General features: G+C 49.6%; 1 protein-coding gene across 1 annotated transcript; it reads left to right on the forward strand.

Annotated features, from left to right (window-relative positions):
* Nucleotides 1–3,799: 3,799 nt before the first annotated feature.
* Nucleotides 3,800–24,726, forward strand: LOC123357013 (solute carrier family 25 member 33-like). The gene is made up of 7 exons (XM_045000273.1): nt 3,800–3,916; nt 17,900–18,076; nt 20,535–20,612; nt 20,953–21,053; nt 22,666–22,732; nt 22,982–23,265; nt 23,362–24,726. The coding sequence occupies exons 1-7, from the start codon at nt 3,876–3,878 to the stop codon at nt 23,556–23,558; spliced, it is 945 nt and encodes a 314-aa protein (XP_044856208.1). The 5' UTR covers nt 3,800–3,875; the 3' UTR covers nt 23,559–24,726.
* Nucleotides 24,727–24,759: the final 33 nt, after the last annotated feature.

Genomic DNA, 24,759 nt, shown 5'->3' on the forward strand with positions numbered 1-24,759 from the left:
ATAATAGTGCTCTCTTATTTCATAGTAGAGATGTGGAAAGCCTTTTATTAATATTTGGGAGGCTCAGATACTATGCTGATGAGCACCAAAAAAATCCCATGAAGAAATAAATAATAATAAATAATGCAGGACATGGGTGCTATGTAGTAAATAAGGCAAAGGGCCACACAGTAAAAGATGAGAGGAAAAAAGAAATATTGAACAGCTGCCTCATTCCCATTATTGCTAATCCCGAGTGTTCAAAAATCATGAGTCAGGTCCCAAAATCATGACATTTTAAAAATAATAAATGCTAGGTTCTTTTTGTTTGCTTTCTGGGTTTTGAGCCTTTTGAGATATTGCTGTCAATATTGTCTCCACAACCATGAGGGCTAGAAAAACACCAAATATCATGAAATATCATGAAACTTGTGATGTAATCACATTAGTTGGCAACACTTCATTCCTTGAGCACCCTCCATCCTGTCCACTGACACAGCAATCCTGCTGTAAAAACATGTCTTTAAAGATTGTAACATAAATCATATGCACAAGGGTGCTAGATTAAGGTTGCACAGAGAACCTTAATGATGGTATTCCTAACTTTTGAATGCTTGGTATTGTGACCTAAATAATGTTCTTTTAGCATAGTTTATTTGCATGTAATCTATGTAGACGTGTATATGTAGACAGTTAATTTAAACAGTGCCCTCGAAGTCTATAGATTCCATAAAGTTCTTGTTATGCACTATAATTTTTTTTAATCATGGCAATATGACAGACCAGCCCTCAAAAGGGCAGGGACCCAGAGCTCTAGTCTGGAGGGTAATCCCAGGAGTTTTTAAAGACACAGGTCACCTGAGAGGATAGGACTAAAGAGCTCTTAAAGGGTCAGACACCCTGAAAGACCACCAATGGGAGTTCCTAAAGGTGTGACAGGTTCCCCCTGGGGTGCCACCTGGAACTGGGGTACAACTGAGCCCTGTGATCCACCAGCCTGGGCTCCCTCTCACACCGTGCTGCTGTGACACGCTGCAAAGCCCTCCAAGCTTGCACTTTCACCAGCATTAACATAGGTAGGGACACACCCAGCTGCAGTTATAGGCAGGCTCTCTAACCACCAGTCTAGGACCACAGAGTAGTACCGTCCTGCCCTGGTCAAATCTGACAAGTATATGGGTTTAACATCCGGTCTGCCCCTCCCCCTCAATGTGAAGAGGACCATGCACACTTGTGGTAACCGAGCTCAAATGCACACTGGTTTGGATTAAAACATAAAATAAGTTTATTCACCACAAAAGATAAGATTTTACGTGATTATAAGTTATAGCAAACAGATCGAAGCAGATTACCTAGTAAATAAACAAAAACACAAACTGGGCTTAAATACTAGATAGGTAGGATATTAATTATAAATAAATTTTTATTTATTTATTTTATTAAATTAGCAAATTCTCATCTTGAGTGATAAACAGATTGGCAGATTCTTAAGGCACAAGCTGCATTTGCTTTGCAGCTTGGGTTTCCCAGGCTAGAAATCCCTTTAGTCAGGGCTCATCACTTCCCCCAGTTGTCTTTGTTCCCTAGGTGTTTCCAGGTGAGTTGTAGGGAGAGTGAGGTACCATCATGATTTAATTTCCTCCTTTTATATCTTCTTCCCACTTGCTGGAAAGCTCTTTTGATGTGATCCGGGTCAAACAGTTCCCATTGTGTAGTGCTAGCTCTGAGAGATTTCTATTGTACACAGTTCCTGGGGTAATCCTTTTGCCTGTGTGCATTTCCTCAATAAGACTTTGACATTGTTTGGCCTTTTTATTGTTGTACCTGAAAGGCTGCTTGTGGGTGTTTTCAACCTCAAATGTTTCAGTAACACATACATAGCCAAACTTCATAACTTCACATACAATCCAACAAGATATTAATGTGTAGAAGACCAAGAATTTTAGAAAGATGCCTCACAAGGCATACTTTGTGCAAAACATATCCTAATTATATGACAGTGGTGAATAGAGACACGCAGGACTGAATTACCATCTCTCCTGTACAGGTGTCCCCCAGAGCTCTGTGCATATGTCTACACTGCAATCCAAAGTGTGACTGCAGCACTGGTAGACATACATATATTAGCTTTACCAGCAATAGCACGGCTAAAAATAGTGTAGACATGGTGCCACAGGCTTCAGCACAGCCTAGCAATGCGAATATATACCCAGCATTTCCAAGATGCTTGTACACCTCACACTGAAGCCTGAGCCACTGTATGACTGCTATTCTTAGACGTTCTAGGGCAGGTATGTCTACTCATGCTGCGATTACATCTCGTATTGCTGCGTAGACACCCTTGAGGCACATTACTGAGGGATGGGGAGCTATACTTACTGTACAGAAGATTCAGCCTCCAAACGCTGCTAAGCTGGCACCTGCACCAGCCACTATTAAAATACAATGAAGAGAAACATGACATTAGAATAACTAAGAGTATCCCGAAATCCCACAGGTGACCTGAAACCTGCAGTATAAGAAGGCAGTGTTGTGGTGAATATGATTTGTGTGCAGATTCTGAATCAATTCAAACCCATAAAACAAAGAGGAGTCTGTGGAAGCACACAATTTCTTGGGCTAAAGAGCTCTCATCTCCTATGTACACTAATGTTCAAACTGCAGTTATCAGGTCTAGGCAACCTTTTACATACAAAGCCAGAGACTTAATTCTTTCAGGAAACTTTTCTGCCTTTAGTGTGTATTAGCCTTATTTCATATAAAATTATATATTAGCAGAGAGAGACTGTGGCTTTGGTTGATTGAGCATGGGGAATAGAACATAGGACATCTGGGTTCTGTTCCCTGGCTCTATCACTTCCCTGCTATACAATCTTGGACAAGGCACTTTAACCTTTATGTGCCTCAGTTTCCCCATCTTGACGTTAAGGATAATGAGATTTTTTTTGTTGACACTGAGTTGCTTTTTGCAAAGACTTCTGAGTTCCTGGGATGGAAGGTGCTACAGAGAGAGTGAGAATTTTATTATCAATCGTTGCTGGTACCCAGCTATACAGGGAAAGCAAGGGAGAGTCCCGAAGCTTGCAGTTAATCTATCTTTCCGCAGGAGCTATGGCTAGATTGAAACACAGTCTGTGTGTTCCATTCTATGCATCCGAAGAAGTGAGCTTTAGCTCACGAAAGCTCATGCTAAAATAAATTTGTTAGTCTTTAAGGTGCCACAAGTACTCCTGTTTTTTTTGCGGATACAGACTAACACGGCTGCTACTCAGAAACAGGCACGTTTCACTCGGAGGCAGAGTTTAGAAAATGGAAAGGAAGCTGGGTAACCATACAGGGGCATTTCAGACACGTTGGCTCCTTAACCGTTAAAATATGAGCTCCGCAGGCAACCCACCTGTTTTACTGCCCTTCCTAATCCCCCCCCCCCGCCTGCGCCCCTCTCTCCACCTGCTGGAGACCCTCCCCCCCAGCTTCTACTCGTCTCGGCCCCTGCGCCCCACGCCACCCCCAAGAATCCGCTGCAGCAGCGGCGCCCCCCCGTTCCCGACCTGTACTGCCCGTGCGAGGGCTGGAAACACCCGCCCGGCCCGGCCGCCCGCGAGGTGCGCCCCGCGCGCGCCCCCTCCGCCTCCCGCGCGGGAGAGCCGCGCTCGGGGCCGGCAGGGCCGCGCGGCTGCCAGCGGAACAGTCACCTGGCCCGGCACGGGACACCCTGTTCCCGCCGGGCGGGGCGCGGCGCGGCGCGGCGCGTTGCGTCACGGCGGAGCGGGAGCGGGGCCTGGCGGGGACCAATGGGAGGCGGGGGCTGCGCCGCGGGGCGGGAGCGAGGAGCGCAGCGCTGCGCCGCGCCCGCCGCTCGGAGACAGACGCCGCAGAGGCCCCGCGCGCCGGCGATGCACTATCGGAGCACGGCGCTGCACCTGCTCGCGGGAGGGTGAGCGAGCGCGCGCGCGCGGCTTGCGGGCCGGTCCCCCTTGCAGTGCGGGGAGCCCCCCCGTTCCTGGCCCGCAGGCCCCGCTGCGGCGCGGCACGAGGGAGGGGAACGCAGGAGTTTTGTTTCCGCGCACGTGGCCCTGGCTCCTGGCCTGAGCAGACCGGCCCGGAGGAAGCCCAGGCGGGACGCAGAGGGGACTGGAGAGCCCAACACCAGTGACAGGGGAGGTAGCAGGGCCCCTCCTGGGGACGGGGCTAGCGGGCGGGATGGGGCTCAAGAGCTCTTTGCCCCGAGCCCTTAGTCACAGTTCTCGCCCCTCCCCTAATCAGCAGAACCTACTGGGGCAGCTGCAGGCAGGCACAGGCTGCAGACATCGTTGTGCTTTGGGTGCCTGATTCTGCACAGAGTTGGGGATACCCCTTCTCTGGGTTGTGTCATGGTCCCATCAACTGGAGTTGAGGGGGTACCCATTGCTATATCTGTCACCCCATTACCTGGATCCTCTTCTTTTCTCAGCTGGGCAGGTTCAACTGTGTATCTCTTATTGTGCCTTCTCCTGAGTGTCCCCCATATGTGCTTTCCCATCTCTAAGGCAGAAACCTTGTATCTGTGCTGGCCCCCACATGCCTCACCCGAACCCTGCTTCTGGGGGTACACACTTGCCTCACCTATTCCTCTCCCAAATGCCTTGTCATCTGTTTCTGGGGTACATTCTTGTGTATTTCTCTGCTGCCCCTCCTGAGTGCCAGATTCCTCCCATGCCCTGGGCTGCAAAACCTTGTTATCCCTGCAAATCCCTGATTTGCCCATTCTCAAGACCAGATGGGGACATGAGTTTCCAGTCTCCCCAACTTTCACATTACACCCTCATCCTGTGTTTTTCCCCTTCAGTGATTGCTTCTGTATACCTCATCTCTCTCTATCCTCTCCTGAGGGGAGCACAGGGTGGGATTAGGGACACATCAGCCCCAGATTATCTGCATGAATCTCCCTCACTCTCATGGTGGCTGGAACATGAGAAAAGAGATGGCGCTGCCTCCTCTACAGATTCCAGTTCCATACATTTTGGCTCCCAAGAGCAGCTGCTAAAGCAGGAGTTCTCAGACTTTTGCGCTGGTGAGCCCTTTCACACAGCAAGCCTCTGAGTGCAACCCTCCCCACCTAATACATTAAAAACTTTTTTATATATTTAACACCATTATAAATGCTGGAGGCAAAACGACATTTGGGGTGGAGGCTGACAGCTCGCAACCCCCCATATAATAACCCCATCACCCCCTGAGGGGTCCCAACCCCCAGTTTGAGAACCCCTATGCTGAAGGGTTCAGTGCAGAGAATCCTATTCTTCCCCACACCCTGGTTAGTAGCAATGCCCTTCAGGCCTGACCCACACTCTCCTATTCCAGTCTCAAGTGCAGGCTTAACCTTGTGCAAGTTGCTAGGACTGTACTTGTGTAGAACAGAACCTTAGAGAGTGAGGTTGCTTGGTTGCTAGGCCAGTTTTTCCACCTAGATTGCCCACCTGAATTCAGCAGGAAATGTTGAGGGGAGTCGGGGATTGAGAACTGGATCATCTCATCTCAGCATAGTCAGTCCAGGGAAATCTTGGCTGCTCCCCAAGAATAAACCCTCTGATTAGCAAAATAAAGGACAAATTCCTGCATAGCTTCTGCTTTACATTTTGTTGCAGCTTTTGCACTTGGCTAATATTAGAAGAGAATGAGGTCTGGTCACTGGTGGCTAGAGGAGGCCTGGGAGTCAAGAATCAAGGTTTTGTTCCCAGCTGTGGAAATAGGTGGATTGGGGTGGGGGGAGGGTGATCTAATCCCAGTTCTGTCAATGACCTTAAACAATGTGTGACCTTAAACAAGTCCCTTCCCACCTCTTTGTCTCATTTTCCCTTTTTATACAAGAGGGGAAAATAGTAGCTATTTGTCTGATGTGGTGAGGGTGAGACCTAAATTATTAATGTTTTAAAGTGTTTTGTAATGCTCCAATTACAGGTGCCAGCAAAGAGCAAAATATTATTATATATTCAGCTATCCTGTTGCTGTTTGCCCTTATATTTCACTGAGCTCAGCAACTATATCTCATGGGAACTGCCAGATTGAGTCCAACCAATGGTTTGTTTAGTCCAGTGACCTGTGTCTGATAGTGGCTAGTACCAGCAGTTTTAGAGGAAGGGGCAGGAAACCCGGCAGGGGGCAGTGATGGAATAACCTATCTTCCCCTCCTCTCCCCCCAGGAAAGTTTCCTCCTGACCCCCAATAGCTAGAGGTCAGCTTTTTCCCCTGAACGGGAGAGGTTATATCCCTTCCAAACATCTGGAAGTTTTAATCCTTACTAATGTAACTGGAGTTCTCATTATCCATATAAATGTCAGCTCCTTTTTTTTTAATCCCATTAAGCTCTTGAACTCTGATTATCTTGTAACCATGAATTCCTCAGGCTAATTATGCATGTATGAGTGTTTTATTGGTTTTCAATTTGCTACCTTTCATTGTGAGAGTAAAGAGTACCCTATCTACCCTCTCAGTTCCCATTGTTATTTTGTATACCTTTATCATATCCCCTCTTAGGGTATGTCTACACTACGGGATTATTCCGATTTTACATAAACCGGTTTTGTAAAACAGATTGTATAAAGTCGAGTGCACACGGCCACACTAAGCACATTAATTCGGTGGTGTGCGTCCATGGTCCGAGGCTAGCGTTGATTTCTGGAGCGTTGCACTGTGGGTAGCTATCCCATAGTTCCCGCAGTCTCCCCCGCCCATTGGAATTCTGGGTGGAGACCCCAATGCATGATGGTGCAAAAACAGTGTCGTGGGTGTTTCTGGGTAAATGTCGTCACTCATTCCTTCCTCCGTGAAAGCAACAGCAGACAATCATTTTGTGCCCTTTTTCCCTGGATTGCCCTGGCAGACACCATAGCATGGCAACCATGGAGCCTGTTTTGCCTTTTGTCACTGTCACCGTATGTGTACTGGATGCCGCTGACAGAGGCAGTACTGCAGTGCTACAGAGCAGCATTCATTTGCCTTTGCAAGATAGCAGAGACGGTTATCAGTTGTTCTGTACTGTCTGCCATGTCATTGTAAATTGGCAATGAGATGACGGTTATCAGTCGTTCTGTACTGTCTGCTGCTGTCATGGGTGCTCCTGGCTGAGGTCGGCTGGGGGCACAAAGACAAAAATGGGAATGACTCCCCGGGTCATTCCCTCCTTTATGTTGTATCTAAAAATAGAGTCAGTCCTGCCTAGAATATGGGGCAAGTGTGCTAGAGAACCAGTGTGCCAGAGAGCACAGCTGCTCCGTGTCAGATCCCGCAGAAATTATGAGCTGCATGCCATTCTAGGGGGTGCCCCTGCAACAACCCCACCCGTTGCTTCCCTGCTCCCCCAACCCTCCTGAGCTACCATTGCAGTGTCCCCCCATTTGTGTGATGAAGTAATAAAGAATGCAGGAATAAGAAACACTGACTTGTTAGTGAGATAAAATGAGGGGGAGGCAGTACAGAATCTTTTCTTTAGACATGAAGGGGGGAGGGGCTGATGGAGCTCAGCCCCCAGTTGCTATGATGAAGATGGTTACCAGCCGTTCTGTACCATCTACTGGGAATGACCGGGAATCATTCCTATTTTTACCCAAGCGCCCCCGGCCGACCTCACCTGAGGCCAGCCGGGAGCACTCACGGGCTGATGATGACGATGGATAGCAGTCATATTGTACCATCTGCCACCGGGGAGGGGAGGGGAGAGGAGAGGATGCTGCTGTTCTCTGCTGCAGCATCGCGTCTACCAGCAGCATTCAGTAGACATAGGGTGACATTGAAAAAAGTCAATAAACGATTTTTTTCCCTTTTCTTTCATGGGGGGAGGAGGGTAAATTGACGAGCTATACCCTGAACCACCCCGGACAATGTGTTTGATCCTACAGGCATTGGGAGCTCAGCCAAGAATGCAAATGCTTTTCGGAGACTGCGGGGACTGTGGGATAGCTAGAGTCCTCAGTACCCCCTCCCTCCCTCCATGAGCGTCCATTTGATTCTTTGGCTTTCCGTTACGCTTGTCACGCAGCACTGTGCTGAGTCCCTTCTGTGGCCTCTGTCTGGAGATTTTTTCAAATGCTTTGGCATTTCGTCTTCTGTAACGGAGTTCTGATAGAACAGATTTGTCTCCCCATACAGCGATCAGATCCAGTATCTCCCGTACGGTCCATGCTGGAGCTCTTTTTGGATTTGGGACTGCATCGCCACCCGTGCTGATCAGAGCTCCACGCTGGGCAAACAGGAAATGAAATTCAGAAGTTCGCGGGGCTTTTCCTGTCTACCTGGCCAGTGCATCCGAGTTCAGATTGCTGTCCAGAGCGGTCACAATGGTGCACTGTGGGATACCGCCCGGAGGCCAATACCATCGATTTGCGGCCACACTAACCCTAATCCGATATGGTAATACCGATTTCAGCGCTACTCCTCTCGTCAGGGAGCAGTACAGAAACCGGTTTAAAGAGCCCTTTATATCAATATAAAGGGCCTCGTTGTGTGGACGGGTGCAGCGTTAAATCGGTTTAACGCTGCTAAAATCGGTTTAAACGCATAGTGTAGACCAGGCCTTAGTCTCTCTAAACTAGTCTTTGCAGTCTTACCTCCTAATCCTCTCCAGGCCTCACACCATTTTTGCTCCCCATCTCCATACCCTGTCTCTGTTCCATCTATGTCATCTTCCAGAGAGGGGGACCAGAGATGAACACAGTGTTATTCTATGTGAGAGCATTCCATTGCTTTTATAAAGGTGATGCAATAGCTCCAGTATTATTCTCCATCCCATTCCTCTGCATCGTAACATTTTGTTGGAATTTTTGATTGCCACTGCCCATGGAAAAGAGGTTTTTATTGACCACAGGGACATCCAGGTTACAGTTAATTGAGAACCCAATAAGGTGTAGGAGGAATCCAGATAATTCCTTGCAGTGTGCATTGCCCTGGATTTGTCATGCCTGAATCTAATCTACTTTTGTTTTGCCTATTCACCTCACTTGGTTAGGTCCTTCCGAAGTTCCTCACAGTCTTCTCCAGTCTTGACTAATCTAAATAATTGTCATTTACAAATTTTACCACCTCACTGTTCACCCCTCCCTGCTTTCCAAATCATTAACTAAACAATATCAATCCTAGTATAGAACAAGGAAGCCCATTCCTAACTTTTTGCCATGATGGAAATTGGCTTTCTCTTAGTTTCCATTCTATGACAGAAGTTCACCTCTCACCCCATGCTGCTTGCTTTCCTTTACAGCAGGCCAGCACAACACGCGGCCCGTGGGCCGCATGCGGCCCGCAGAGCCTCACTGTGTGGCCCGCAAGGGGATTCTAAATCCCCCGCACACGGCGCTCTGCGGGCAGCTCAGAGCCCTTTGAATCCCGGCTGCAACCAGGAAGCAAAGAGCTCTGGGCTGCCGGCAACCGCAGGGAGTCCAGAGCCCTTTGAATCTCAGCCGCGGCCGGGAGTCAGAGGGCTCTGGGCTGTCCGCCGCTGCGGATAGCCCAGAGCCCTTTAAATCCCAGCCGCGGCTGGGAATCAAAAGGCTCTGGGCTGCCTGCAGCGGTGGGAGCCCAGAGCCCTTTAAATCTCAGCCGCGGCCAGGAGTCAGAGGGCTCTGGGCTGTCTGCAGCGGCGGGGAGCCCAGAGCCCTTTAAATCTCAGCCGCGGCTGGGAATCAAAAGGCTCTGGGTTGCCCACAGCGGCGGGGAGCCCAGAGCCCTTTAAATCCCAGCCGCGGCCGGGAATCAGAGGGCTCTGGGCTGCCCGCAGTGGCGGATAGCCCAGAGCCCTCTGACTCCCAGCCGCAGCTGAGATTTAAAGGGTTCTGGGTTGCCCGCAGCGGCGGGGAGCCCAGAGCCCTTTAAATCCCAGCCGCGGCTGGGAATCAAAAGACTCTGGGTTGTCCGCAGCGGCGGGGAGCCCAGAGCGGTTTAAATCCCAGCCGCGGCCGGGAATCAGAGGGCTCTGGGCTGCCCGCTGCGGCGGGGAGCCCAGAGCCTTTTAAATCCCAGCCGCGGCCGGGAATCAGAGGGCTCTGGGCTGCCCGCTGCGGCGGGGAGCCCAGAGCCTTTTAAATCCCAGCTGCGGCCGGGAATCAGAGGGCTCTGGGCTGCCTGCTGCGGCGGGGAGCCCAGAGCCCTTTGAAGCTCAGCCACGGCCGGGAATCAAAAGGCTCTGGGCTGTCCGCAGCGGCGGGGAGCCCAGAGCCCTTTAAATCCCAGCCGTGGCTGGGAATCAAAAGGCTCTGGGCTGCCTGTAGCGGCGGGGAGCCCAGAGCCCTTTCAATCTCAGCCGCGGCCGGGAATCAGAGGGCTCTGGGCTGCCTGCTGCGGCGGATAGCCCAGAGCCCTCTGACTCCTGGCCGCGGCTGAGATTCAAAGGGCTCAGGGCTCCCCGCAGCTGCGGGCAGCCCAGAGCCGGTTGAATCCCAGCATGCGGCCGCTGTTTGCCCCCTCCCCAGACCTCTGCCCCAGCTGCTCTCCAGGACCCCCACCCCCCTATCTAACACCGCTGGTCCTTGTCCCCTGATACCCCTCTCCTGGGACTCTTGCCCCTAACTGCCACCCAGAACCTCACCCCCATCTAAATGCTGCTGCTCCTTGTCCCCTGATTGCTCCCTCCCAAGACCCCTGCTCCAACTACCCCTTGGGTCCCCACCCCCTATCTAAGCCTCCCTTCTCCTTGTCCCCAACTGCCCCCTCCTGAGACCCCCCCAACTTTCCCCCAGGTCCCCACCCCCTACCTGTCCCCTGATAAACCCCTGGGACTCCCATGCCTATCCAATTGCTGCCTGTCCCCTGACTGCCCCCCGGAACCCCCTACCCCTTCTCCAACCCCCAGCCCCCTTACCGTGCCACTCAGGCCAGCGTGTCTGGCTCCATGCAGCTCCAGATACATTGCTGCCATGCTCCCCCGTGGAGCCCACAGCCCCCCCCCCTCCCCCGCACCTGCCTTCCAGATTTGAACACCTCAAAATTCAGGAGTGCTCAAGCTCAGTTTGGGCAGCTGTTACTTCATTTCTCCCAAACCAAATATACTGATCCACTCTAACTTGCTTTAGAAAAAGCAGGATAAAATTGAGCAAGAAATGCTTATTAGCACTGGAATTGCTATTTTCAACAGCCATTGCCTTTTTGTTTGTTTCAGGAAGACAGTGATATTGCATTGGCAAATTCCCCATAGAATGAAAGAGTGGAACAAAAGAATAATAAAGGCACCTCAACTTTTCCTCATTTATGGAGGACAGTCTTATAATATGCATCCAGATATCCTCCAATCACACAAGCTGAAAATTGTTCCACTTTACTGCACCTCTGTAACCACATGGGAACCAATCCTGTCTGTGTTTTGTGCACATCCAAAATTCCTGCTGAATGACCTGCCCTGGGAGCGTTACCAGTGACCCAGGGCTGGGGAGGCAGGAGGCGTGTGTGGGGGGGAGGCACTGGTGGAGGGGAGCCCAGGGCTGGTGGAGGGCACTGGTGGGGAGGAAAGGGGGAAGCCCAGCGCTGGGGCGGCAGGGGGTATGGGTCAGTGGGGGGAGAGCCCAGGACTGGGGCAGCAGGGGGGTACATGGGGGAGCCCAGGGCTGGGATGGGGGGCAGACAAGTTTTTTTTTGCTTGGGGCAGCAAAACACCTAGAACCGGCCCTGCCGGGTTCCCCCAGCCGCCGGAGCCCCGAGCCCTTTAATTTGACCCTGAGGGCTCCCAGCCACCTCTTCAGCTGGGAGCCCCCGGTTGATTTAAAATAAAGTATCACCTCCCCACCCCCAACCTTCCTTTTTGGCCCACAGCTGTTTTGGTGGGGCGGCACTGGGGAAGGAGGGTTTATTTCTGCAGGGCTGGACGGCCCTGGGGCGGGGTGTTTCTGCGGGGCCGGGAGGTTTCGGCCCTCGGCTGTTTTCTTTGGAGGAATGTGGCCCTCGCCGCTTTACGAGTTGTGCAGGCCTGCTTTACAGCCTCTTATGAGGGCCTTTGATAAACGCTTTTTGAAAGCTATGTCAGCCAGTTCTCCTTAATTTGCTATTTTACTGATAAATTCAAAGAATAACAGATTTTTCTTTGCAGAAAAGGTGATGGTTTGTCCCTGTTTATGTTCACACAGAGCATAATGTGAACATATAATTATTTTTTATAATTATTATTTCGTCAGTTTTCCTGGTACAGAGTACAACAGTACAATAGCTGATTTCAATTAGGTTGCATATTCCTATTAACAACTCAGCCTCTTCATTCTTAAATTCCTCAGAATCCATGGATGCACCATCTATTCCTGGTGACTTGTTCTTTAATTTATCAGTTTATTCCAGCATCTCTTCTGAGATGTCAGTTTCTGGCAGTGCCTCAGCTTTGTTACCACAAAAGAGCAGGTTCTGTGGTAGATATCGCCCCAACATCCTCAGTGGTAAAGAAACTGCTTTGCTGCTTTACAATATCCTTAACCTCCTTACCCGATTCATTGATTGTAAGGCCAAAATCTAATTTGACCTCTTGTGAACACAGGCCATACCATTACACGTACGTGCCCCTGTATTGAGCCCAAACTGGCTAAGGCATCCAGTCTTGATTTGAAGACACCAAGAAATGGGAAATCCACTACTTCCGTTGGTAGTTGGTTCCAGTGGTTAATCACAATTTGTGCCTCGGCTCTAATTTGCATTTTTCTCCAGCTTTAAATTCCAGCCCCTGGTTCTTGTTAGGCATTTTTCTACTAGATTAAATAGACCTTTAGTACCTGGTATTTTCTCCCCATGAAGGTACAGACACTGTAATCAAATCACATCATAATCTTCTTTTTGATTGATCTCTTTAAGTCTCTCACTATAAGGCATTGTCTCTAGCCCTTGAGTCATTTTTGTGGCTCTTCTCTGCACCCTCTCCAGATTTTTCAACATCCTTTTTAAAATGTGGACACCAGAATTGGATAAACTATTCCTGTATTAGTCTCACTAATGCCATATACAGAGGTAAAATCACTCCCTGTTCCTACTGACTACTTCCTTGTTTACATATTCTAGGATTGTATTAGACCTTTTTGCTACAACATCTCTCTGGGAGTGCATGTTAAGTTGTTGGTTCACAGTGACCTCTAAATCCTTTTCATAGTTATGGCATTTCCAGGATACAGTCCCCCATTCTGTAGGTATGGCCTGCATTCTTTTTTCTAGATACAGCTTTTGGCTGTGTTAAAATTCATTTTGTTTGAATGGGCCCAGGTTACCAAAAAATCTAGATCATTTTCTGTGACTGGCCTGTCCTCATTATTCATCACTGCCAGTCTTAGTGTTATCTGCAAATTTTATCAGCAGTGATTTTATATTTACTTCCACATCATTGATGAAAATATTGAACAGCATCAAGCCAATAGGTATCAATCCCTGCAGAACCCCACTAGACACCCCCCCCCTCCATTTGATAATTTACCCATAGATAACTTCTTTTTGAGATCTGTTGGTTCGTCAGTTCTTAATCCATTTAACACGTGCTTTGGTACTATACAGTGCTAATTTTTTAGTCAGAATTTCAGATACTAAGTCAAATGCCTTACAGAAGTCTGACTATTAGTTACCTTTGTCAACCAAACTTGATTTCATCCTTTGAGATTGCAAGTTAGTTTGACAAATGATTTTTCATAAAACCATGTTGATTGACATTAAATTCCCATCCTTTAATTCTTTATTGATTGAATCCCATATCCTCTTTTCCCTTATTTTGCCCAGGTTTGATGTCAGGCTAACCAGCTTATAGTATCCCAGGCTATCCCCTTGCCCTTCTTACATTTTGGCACGTTAGCACTCTTCCAGTCCTTTGGAATTTCCCTGATGTTCAAAAATTTATTAAAAGATAACCTCTGAGAGTGAGAGATGTCCTCAACCTGCACCCAAGTATCCTAAAGGAATTGGCTATCTGGGCCTGTTGATTTTAAAATTTTTTGTCTCTAGTGGATGGTATTTAACATCCTCTTTAGTTACTAAAGGACTAGAAGGTATTTGCCATTCTCGTGATAGGAGTACCTAATCCTGCTTCTTTCCAAACACAGAACAGAAATATTTATTCAACACTTCTGCCTTTTCTGCATAATTACGAATCATTTTACCATCCCCCTTTAGTACTGGAGCTATGCTATTGTTAGAGTATCTTTTGTTCCTGATATACTTTTAGTCCTTAGCGCCCTGAGAGAACTTCTTGAGCCTTGCCATTTAGCTATACCGGTATACAGATCTGCATTTTATTTGGGGCTCCCTTATGGTTGTGTACGCAGCTTCTATCATTCACCTAAGGAATTTAAGTTCTTTGCTTTTGACCTTGTGGCCTTTTTGACTAGCTTCCTCACTTTTTTGTTTTTAAATCCTCCTTTCTAAAGTACAGCATCACTATGCAAGTTCCTAGTATCTTTGCTCCCCTTAGGATGGTATTGCGGTCATTAGTATTAAGGGACTCAACTACATGTATTACTTGAATAAATTGTGTGTTACATAGAGCTAAGTTATGAATAGCCTCTCCTCCTGTGTGCTGTAGCACTAGCTATTCCAAGAAGTAATCCTTTAAAGTACCAAGAAATTGCTTCTCTACACCGTGTCCTATTGTGACATTTCACCAGTTGAAATCACCCATTTAGTAGCATTTTATTGGACTTTGTTGTCTCTGTGATCTCACTCACCACTGCACTCAAAAACCTTTCCCTGATCTGCAGGCAGGGAGTGAACCCTGCTTATATATTTGTATTCCTATGTCTTGGGATTTGCATCCATACAGATTAGTTTATCATAGTGGAATTTATTGGGTCTAGCACTGCTCCCTCCTCTCTACCACCTAATCTGTCCTCTGCATATAGGTCATAGCCAGGTACTACGGTTAAGGCTAAAATTTTGTCATGGTTATTTTTAGTGAAGGTCATGGACAATAAACAAAAATTAACAGAAGCCCATGACCTGCCCCTCACTCTTACTAAAAATAACTGTGACAAAATGAGGAGGGAGGGAGTGGGGGGTCCAGAACCCACCCCTGTTGCGGCTCTGGGGTCCCTCCCACAGTGGCTGGGAGCTGCAAAGGCTGCCCATGGCAGGGCTGAAGCAGAAAATGCACAGAGATCTCTGGAACTCGCAGATTCTGTGACATAATCTTAGCCTTAACTGTGGTATCTCATTGATTTGTAAGTCATCTGTGTTTTAGTAATGCTTCTGACAATAAGCTCCTCTTCTGTGGTCATTCATTCTAATTCACCTAACTTTTGCCTTCAGGCTTCTTAACTTGGTATAGACCAGGGGTCAGAACCTACGGCATAGGTGCCAAAGGCGGCACGCGAACCAATTTATACTGGCACGCTGCTTCCAGCCGGGGTCCTGGCCCTGCTCAGCCTGCTGCCTGCCGAGGTGAACAGAATCCTAGGCTGGCAATGGGCTGAACGGGGCCGATGGCCAGGACCCCGGCTCGCAAGAGCTGGCGGCTGGAACTCCAGACCATCAGCTGGCTGAGCCGCTCAGCTCACTGCCGGTCTGGGGTTTCATCTGCCAGCCCCGCTCAGCCAACTGCCAGTGTAGGGTTCTGGCCGCCAGCCCCTTGCAAGCCGGGGTTCCGGCCCCGCTCAGCCCACTGCCGGCCTGAATGGATGGAACCCCTGGCCGGCAGCGGGATGAGTGGGGCTGGCAGCCGCGGGGCCGGTGGACGGAACCCCAGACTGGTAGCGCGCTGAGCCGCTCAGCCCACCGCTGGTCTGTGGTTCCGTCTGCCACCTGCGCTGCCTGTCTGGGGTCCTGGCCGCCAGCCCCACTCATCCTGCTGCCGGCCTGGGTGAACAGAACCCCAGATGGGCTGAGCAGGGCCGGCGGGCGGGACCCCGGCTGGCAGGGGCCGGCAGATAGAACCCAAGACTGGCAGCGCGGGTGGCAGACGGAACCCCAGACTGGCAGTGGGCTCAGACCGCTTCTGGTCTGGGGTCCCAGCCACCGGCCCCGCTCAGCCTGCTGCCAGTCTGGGGTTCTGTCGGGGGGGAGAGGCCCTGTAAATGTAAAATTTATTACTGGCACACAAAACCTTAAATTCCTGAAGACTTGGCACGCCACTTCTCAAAGGTTGCCGACCCCTGGTATAGACGCATTGATAGGTTTTATTTTTGCCCATGTGCCTTTTGCTATTTAACTCTTGTGCTGATACCCTAAGATTTACTTCCGAGACCTCCAGCCTGTACAGCGCTCAATGATCTGACATTGGACCCAGGTGGGGCTGTCTTTTGGGTCCCATATGTTGTCAGGCTATTCAGCTGAGTTCTCCACACCACCATGAACTGGGATCCTCAGTATTTGTCACAGAGTTGCCTTTTGAACCTGATACTGGCTCTCCAGCTAAATTGTGTCCGATCCCCGGGCTCCTGCCAGCTGTAACTGCTACTGATGACAATTGCAGATATTTACTGATGACACTGAAAGACATCAGGTGCCCAGACTCTCTGACGAGGGACCTTTCTTATCAAGCCAAATATAATATAGGAAGTCAGGGCTAGAGTGTAGTACTGATGCAGTGGGGCATTTGATGTCATTACAGTTTTTAACCATTTCAACTGCAGGAGTTCACTGCAATAGATTTCGAGAGTCTCTTCCTGCCCCTGTGATAATAGCAAACTATAAGAGTCCAGAAGTGAAGGACATAAGTGGTTTTACCTACACAAGATTGGAGAGGGGGCATCTCTGAGCTGCACCGATTGTGTCAGACCATTATTCAGAACTCCAGTCATAGAGATCTGACCCCCTGCTATTGCATTCCTCTGCCCCCACACAGCTGTATTGATGCCCATCAGCTGTTCTCTGCTTCCCGCTCTGAGGCTCTGACCTTGCTGGGTAACTTTTTCCTCTATAATTATCAGTTTGAAGCTCTCTTAGGCTGTTACCTCAAATACCCGTCATGCTGCCTCTCTCCCTGGGACCTCTGCTTTGAATTTTGTCCTCCATGTCCCTTTGGACACAAAGTGGAAGGCAAAATGTTCAGGTACTTGGAGAAAGACTTAAAAATCCCAATCCCAAGAAAAATCTGTCAGCTTCTCAACCTCCCTTGTCCCACCCACCACTACTAAGGGCCAGGGTCACCAGCTAGAATTCATCTCTGTAAACAAATTTTTTGGGCTGCAAACCAGCCAGGCTGGTTATGTTAGACCAGAGCCCTCGGCCAAAGACCCTGAATGGACAAAAGATGGGCATGGACTATGGGGCCTTCCGATTTTTCTGAGTCTAGTCTGGCCTTATGTTGTGGGGTCTGTCTGCCTCAAAGGGACTGGAGAAAGGCCCTGTCCTCATTCACCTCTAGGCACCAGATCCAGTCTGGCCCCGGGGGGTCAATAGTGAGATAAGTCTTCCCATTTGATGGCCATTAGTGGCTTTTATGTTATTGACGAGTTTGGTGGGTGTCAGCCCAGACCCTGGTGAGACAAGCGCAATTGTTACTAACTGGCTCCTTCAGTGGCAGCTTCAGCAATTGCCCAGGAGTGAATGGGTTCCAGACTGGAAGAGGGTTCCTCGATGGCAAGCTGAGGCATGTGGACAAAGTGCAGAGTGGGGGGGGGGCACTTTCTGTGCTAATACAGGGACTGAATCCGCTCCGGGGACCTGCAGAGCATACCCTCTTCAGGGCTGTTAAGTCAGCTGCTGACATCATCAGCAAAGTCCTGCGGTGGGACTGGGCAGCTGAGCTATTTGCTGTGGGGAGCTCTGGTGCAAAGGTCATGAGTTTGAGTCCTCCCCGTGGACTTGGGACGCAGCTTGTCTCAAATGCTGATCCCTGAACAGGGCTGACCAGGAGCTGTTGGAGCTAACATGTTAATCAGTGCTGGAGTCAGAGGCCACACGTGACAAAGGCCAGAGGGCCTGGGCAACAGGGGATATCAGAGCTGCTGCTCCCAGTTCCTGAGGAGTAACCCTTGTTCACGCCAGTCTGTCCTCACTGTCTCCCCAGATGTGGCGGTACAGCTGGAGCCATCCTGACCTGCCCCCTGGAAGTGGTGAAGACACGTCTGCAGTCATCCTCGTTGGCCCTGCGCCCGCTTTGCCTCCCTGAGGTGCAGCTGCAGGGGCTGAATGGAGGGTTTGTGCGTCCAGCCTTACCCTCCCCTGGTGTGCTCCAGCTAATGAGGTGAGCTGGTGAGGGGGTTGTGACGGGTTCGATCACAGAGACCCCTTTGGGACTGACACCTGATGTGCTGAGACTACCTCTGAGCCCATTTCCCCTGCCAGTCTTGTTGAGCCAGATACGCCAATCTGTTGCAACACAGACCCTGGGTCTGAACCACATGCCCCAAAGCTGCAGACTTAACTGAAGAGAACTTAAGAAGTGCTCCTGTTTCCAGCACCCAGACACCCAACTTCCAATGGGATCCAGCCCCCAACTAAATCTGGTTTACTCTGCATAAAGCTTATAGAGGGTAAACTCATAAATTTTCCGCCCTCTATAACGCTGATAGAGAGAGATACACAGCTGTTTGCTCCCCCAGGTATCATTTATTTATTCTGGGTTAATTAATAAGCAAAAGTGATTTTATTCAATATAAAAAGTAGGGTTTAAGTGGTTCCAAATAATAACAGACAGAACAAAATAAGTTACCAAGCAAAATAAAACAAAACACACAAGTCTAAGCCTAATACATTAAGAAACTGATTACAGATGAAATCTCACCCCCAGAGATGTTCCAATATGCTTCTGTCACAGACTGGACTCCTTCCTAGTCTGGGTCCAGCAATCACTCTCACGCCCATAGTTACTGTCCTTTGTTCCAGTTTTTTTCAGGCATCTCTTTGGGGTGGAGAGGCCATCCCTTGAGCCAGCTGAAGACAAAATGGAGGGGTTTCCAGGGCCTTTTATATTCTTCCTCTTGTGTGCAGAAACCCCTTTGTTCTCCTGTGCAAAATCACAGCAACAAGATGGAGTTTATAGGCACCTGGGCAAGTCACATGTCCATGAATGATTCAGTTTTTTGCAGGCCAAAGTCATTGTTTACATGTTAGTTTGAATGTTCCCAGGAAAGCTCAGATGTGGATTGGTGTCTCCCAAAGTCCATTGTCAGTTAAGTGTTCCTTGATGGCAGAGGTGAAAGTAAGCAAGAGCCAGTACGCCGTGCTGGACCACATCTGCTTTAAATTCCGGCCCCAGCCCGCTGTGGCTGCCAGGCCAGGAGGCAGGGAACTCGGAGGAGCCCTTTAAATCCCGGCCCCGGCCCCGGCCCGCAGCCCCAGCGGCCGGGCTGGGGCCGGGATTTAAAGGGCTCCTCCAAGCTCCCCACTGCGGCGGGAAGCCCAGAGGAGCCCTTTAAATTCCGGCCCCGACCCGCTGTGGCGGCCGGGAACTTGGAGGAGCCCTTTAAATCCTGGGCCCGGGCCCACAGTCAGACACCCACAGCTGGTCCATACTGGCTGACTTGGGATCATGGAGCTGTTTAATTGCAGTGTAGATGTCCAGGTTTGGGCTGGAATCTCAGCTCTAGGACCCTGCGTGATGGAAAGGTCCCAGAGCTTGGGCTGCAGCCTGAGCTGGAGTGTTTAACCAGGGGTAGGCAACCTTTCAGACGTGCTGTGCCGAGTCTTCATTTATTCCCTCTAATTTAAGGTTTCGCGTGCCGGTCATACATTTTAACGCTTTTAGAAGGTCTCTTTCTATAAGTCTATAATATATAACTAAACTATGGTTGTATGTAAAGTAAATAAGATTTTTAAAATGTTTAAGAAGCTTCATTTAAAATTAAATTAAAATGCAGAGACCCCAGACCGGTGGCCAGGACCCGGGCAGTGTGAGTGCCACTGAAAATCAGCTCGCGTGCTGCCTTTGGCATGCATGCCATAGGTTGCCTACCCCTGGTTTACACCGTAGCCAGAGCCCCACAAGCCTGAGTCAGCTGGCAAGGGCCAGCTGTGGGTGTCTGACTGCAGTGTAGACATACCTTGTGAGTCTGAGGCCAGGTCTTTACTACAGTTATACCGACCTAACCCCAGGTGTAGACAGAACTGTGACAGTAGGACAGCTTCTCCCATCGACATAGCTACTGCCTCTCATGAAAGTGGATTAACTACGCTGACGGGAGAAGCTCTTGCAGTCGGCATAGTAGTGCTTTAGTGAAGATGCTACAGTGGCACGGCTGCACCCAGGGGCGGCTCTAGGCATTTTGCCGCCCCAAGCACGGCAGGCAGGCTGCCTTCGGCGGCTTGCCACCCCAAGCCCACGCTTGGCGTGGTGGGGCCTGGAGCCGCCCCTGGCTGCACCAGTGCAGCACTGACATGAAGGCAAGCCCTGAGGCAGCTGCTGGGGCTGGGACAAAGGTCACAGCTGGTGGTGAATAAACAGATTCTGGATTGTGCAGGTAAATTGAGGGAAATGAAGAAATACTGAGAGGAGAGTGAAGAAGTGGATGAACAGAAAATGAGGGGAGCAAGAGAAATGTGGAGGAACGGAGTGAGAGGAAGGAGGCCAGGGAGAGATGCAGAGAGAATGAGATGTAGAGAAAGGGGAAGGACTGGTAGGGACAAATGGAGGGGAAGGAGAACTAGGAGAGCAGACAGCCTGGTCCCACTCCTCTGATTTTATTTATTCCTTTCTTCCACAGGGCCATCCTGGAGAAGGAAGGAGTCCGCTCCCTCTTCCGAGGCCTGGGTCCCAACCTTGTTGGAGTTGCCCCCTCCAGGTAAGAATCCTCCCCCGCTCCCTTCCCCCAAAAAATAGGATCTCGCTAGGGTACACTCTCTCCTAGGGTCCTTACCAGTCACTGCCCCACCTCCCCACAGTGTCCAGGCCCTGGATACATTGCAGTCTCTGGCACCTCCATGGGGAGACTCGATGGAAGCCCCTCACCATGCCTTGTGAGGCTCGGGGTGACACCTGGTGTCCATGTATGACTGTTGTCTAAGGTATCCTCAGTGCAGGGTCTGTCTGGGGTAAGTTATGTGAAAACAAGGTCCCTTCATGCTTCAGTTGCTCCTTTTGGGTGGATTGCTACTGCACATGTATGTCTCTTCCCCAACCAGGGCCATCTATTTTGCTGCCTATGCTGGGGCTAAGGAGAAGCTCAATGTTGTCTTCGTGCCCGAGTCCAAGAAAGTTCATGTGCTCTCAGCAGTCTGTGCAGGTGAGCTTCTCCCATGCCAGATTAGACCAGAGGGCCCATTCAGCCTGGGATCCCTGTAAACATGAGGGGATTTGACCATCTGGTGTCACTGTTCAGGCCAGTCTCATTCACATAATCACCTCATTTCTTTGTTGTTCCTTCTGAAGCTCTTTCTCCCACCCCATCCTGCTGCAGCAGCTTCCAAGGTCAGTGAAACACAACAGAAACAATCTCTCTCTTAATTCACCTGAAGTCGCTGCTCGGTGTCAATGATCTAGGCCTTAGCGCAGTGATGCTCAGACCTCAATGCGGTTCAGGAGCCAAATTAGTGATCAACATTACCCAAAAAAGCCACTTCATCATTTAATTTACTATAGTGCTGTAGATTCATATTTAAACAGTATGATGGGAAATATTTAGTTTTTTTAAGATAGATATAATTCTCACAGCAAAATGAGTGACCCAGTATTATTATTTTATCGACCACAATTGGTTAATAACCTAGTAAAAGGATCTTGATTGGTTAATAATTAAATCAGTGTTTTAGTATCATGCGCTGCAGAGCTGCAGGAGACCCTACAGTGCCACTTGTGGCTCTCAAGCCTCAGTCTGAGTATCACTACATTAGCTCTTTGATTACCTTGGAAAACAGGGCTCCCTACAGGGGAGCCAGGTAACTTAATCCCCCCACACAACCTCAGCAGTCCCACTGCCTTTCCTGCTTCTGTTGTCTTCCCTTTCTCTAATGAGACCCTCCATTCTCAGCAAGTCTCATTGTTTCCTGCCTCTCATTCCAGGTTCAGCCTCCTTCTTTCTGGTTCCAGGCACCAGGGGTGGGGGAAATGAGGTTATAATGAAAGGCCTATGAGATTCATAGATTCCAAGGCCAGAAGGGACCATTGTGATCATCTCATCTGACCTCCTGCGTAACACAGGCCAGAATGTCCCCAAAATAATTCCTAGAATACATATTTTAGGAAAAAGTCCCATCTTGATTTAAAAATTGTTAGTGATGGAGAATTCACCAGGACCTTTGCTAAATTGTTCCAGTGGTTAATTACCCTCATGGTCATTGCACCTTATTTGCCATCTGAATTTGTCTAGCTTCAGTTTATAGCCATTGGACCTTTCTCTGCCAGACTGAGGAGCCCATTATTAAACGTTTGTTCCCTATGTAGCTACTTATAAATTGTGATCAAGTCACCCTCAACCTACTCTTTGTTGAGCTTATCAGATTGAGCTCCTTGGGTCACTCACTGTAAAACAAGTTTTCTAATCCTTTCATTGTTCTCCTGGCTCTTCTCTGAGCATACTCCAGTTTATCAACCTTCTTGAATTATGGACACCAGAGCAGGACACAGTATTCCAGCTGTGGTTGCACCAGTGCCAAATACAGAGGTGTGCATAGGAGGGGTGGCCCCCAGTAAGGGGAAGCAGAGCCAAACGCTTCACCTTAGATCTCTTCATTCCCAGCAGATCTCTTCATTCCCCCCAGGCTATGCCCAAATTGGTAAACAGCTGCAGATTAACTAGCATTCAAAGAGCTAACCCACCAGTAACTCCCCACAAACTGTCTGCACTGTTGTAGCCCCACTCTGGTACCTGTCATGACCTCTGACCTTCTACTTCCTAGGGGTCACCTCTGCCACACTTACCAATCCCATCTGGCTGGTGAAAACCAGGATGCAGCTGGAAGCCAGGTAAGGAAGGTAGCACATGCACACAGACTGCATGGGGCTGGGGGTGATCCACTGACAGAATGTGTGCTTTCAGGACACTGGAAAAGTAGCAGTTATTAGTGAGCTTCCAAACGCAGCTGCGAGGTACCCAGGCCAGGAATAACAAGGGGTATGTGTGTTTTGGCAGGGTGGGGGATGTGCTGTTGATCAGTATTCAGGGGCAGTGGCAGAGTTTGTGGGTGATTCTAATCCCCGCATTGGTCTCTGCAGGGCAAGGGAGGAGAAGCGCAGTAACGCTCTCCAGTGTGCCATACGAGTGTACCGCACTGAGGGCCTGTGGGGATTTTACCGTGGAATCAGTGCCTCCTATGCTGGAGTCTCCGAGACCGTCATCCATTTTGTCATCTATGAGGCGCTGAAACAACAGCTGAGGGAGCAGCAGCCATTCCTCCCAACAGCCTTTGCACTTGCACCAAACAGCCGTGATTTCTTTGGACTCATGGCAGCTGCTGCCATCTCCAAGACATGTGCCTCATGTATTGCGTACCCACATGGTGAGCAGCTCCATCCTCCCCTCCACCACCCTCCTGCTGGGAGAGGCCTGGCTTGGAGGGTGACTCTGCTAACATCCCATCCCTTTGTTTTCTCAGAGGTTGTCCGGACACGGTTGCGAGAAGAAGGGTCCCGCTATCGCTCCTTTGTGCAGACCCTGCGGCTGGTGGTCCAAGAAGAGGGACCCCTGGCTCTGTACCGAGGACTCCTGGCCCAGATGATGCGCCAGATCCCCAACACAGCTATCATGATGGCTACCTATGAACTGATCATCCACTTGGCCACCGAAGTGTGACCTTGCACAAATGCACCAGCCCCTTGTTGAGGCTGCTGGCTGTGCACAGGAGAGCTAAAGTCTTGTGACTTGACATGTTTTTCCTGTTCCACAAGGTAGTGCTGGTCACTCTGTAGCAGGAGGTCTGTGTGGTGATGACCTTGTGTGTGGCAGTCTGCTGACAGGTTGCAGTGTTCTCAGCCAGAGCGGTGGTTCTGCATGGGGCGTGACCTCTAGCATCAACCTCCAGAAAGTGTAACTGGTCTGATGCTCTGAGGTGGCAGTAAATCAGCTAGAATATGTGCAGTGGGGGCTCCCAGTGCAAAGCACAAGGGCATGGAGTTCAGTGGGGAAAGATAAAGGAGGATAAATAAATTATGACAAACAAAAAAAAGGAGGCAGGATGCTAATGAAGCAAGTGCATATTTCAGCCCTTCTAGTGTCCCCAGCTGGTCATCCCCATCACTAGAAAGTACATGTATAGTTAACAACCCCAGGAGCTCCACTCTTCTTGGGCCTGGCCTGTGGGCATAGCTGGATATGTAGTCAGTGGACAGGGGAAGTAAACAAATCTGAAGGAAATTATGCAGCAAGCAGAGGTCTTGTGATATGGCCTTCAGCCACTCTCTAGGATTCTGCACAGAGTCAAGGTCTCTACATAGAGTCCTAGCCCCTACACTGCCTTCTTTCAAAGGATTCTCCAAACCTGACTGATAGACATCCTAGTGCATGGTACTTGGCAGGCATCTTACATCATCTCCTTAGGGGAGCAGTCACCTGTGGAAAGAATCATACAGCTGAACAAATAACTCTGCCTTTCTGCCCTCCTTAAAAGAGAGGCCAGGGCAGGGTGTTAGAATGCAGCCCCATGTATCAAGAGAAGCAGGAAGCATCCTGGCAGGGGGCGCTCTGGCCTGGGCTGCTTGTGTTACTATAGGCCCTATCTATTCCTCTCTCAGGTCTGTTCTCTGCAGGGGCAGGGAAGGAGCCTGCAAGGGCCCAGCTCTGCCTTCCTCTACTGGAGGTACTGAGATATAAGAACCAAGCTGGATGCCTGGTGTGTGAAACATGCTGTTTTGTCCCCGTGAATGTCATTTAGAGGGTGGATGCCGGTGTTGAAGTTGAGGGATTTGTTAATACACTCAGTGTATGGAAAAAATAAGACTATAAATTAAAAACATCAAATCTGTCTGTATCTGAGGGACTAATCCCACAACCTCCT

Source organism: Mauremys mutica, chromosome 1 (genome assembly GCF_020497125.1).
Source record: "Mauremys mutica isolate MM-2020 ecotype Southern chromosome 1, ASM2049712v1, whole genome shotgun sequence".
NCBI lineage: Eukaryota > Metazoa > Chordata > Testudines > Geoemydidae > Mauremys > Mauremys mutica.

Bases quoted from the DNA above. Each gene is read 5' to 3' on its own strand.
- LOC123357013 (XM_045000273.1), top strand. From the start codon at position 3,876: ATGCACTATCGGAGCACGGCGCTGCACCTGCTCGCGGGAGG. The intron at 20,613-20,952 runs GTAAGAATCCTC...TTCCCCAACCAG, and splicing joins GTTGGAGTTGCCCCCTCCAG to GGCCATCTATTTTGCTGCCT. The intron at 23,266-23,361 runs GTGAGCAGCTCC...TTGTTTTCTCAG, and splicing joins ATGTATTGCGTACCCACATG to AGGTTGTCCGGACACGGTTG.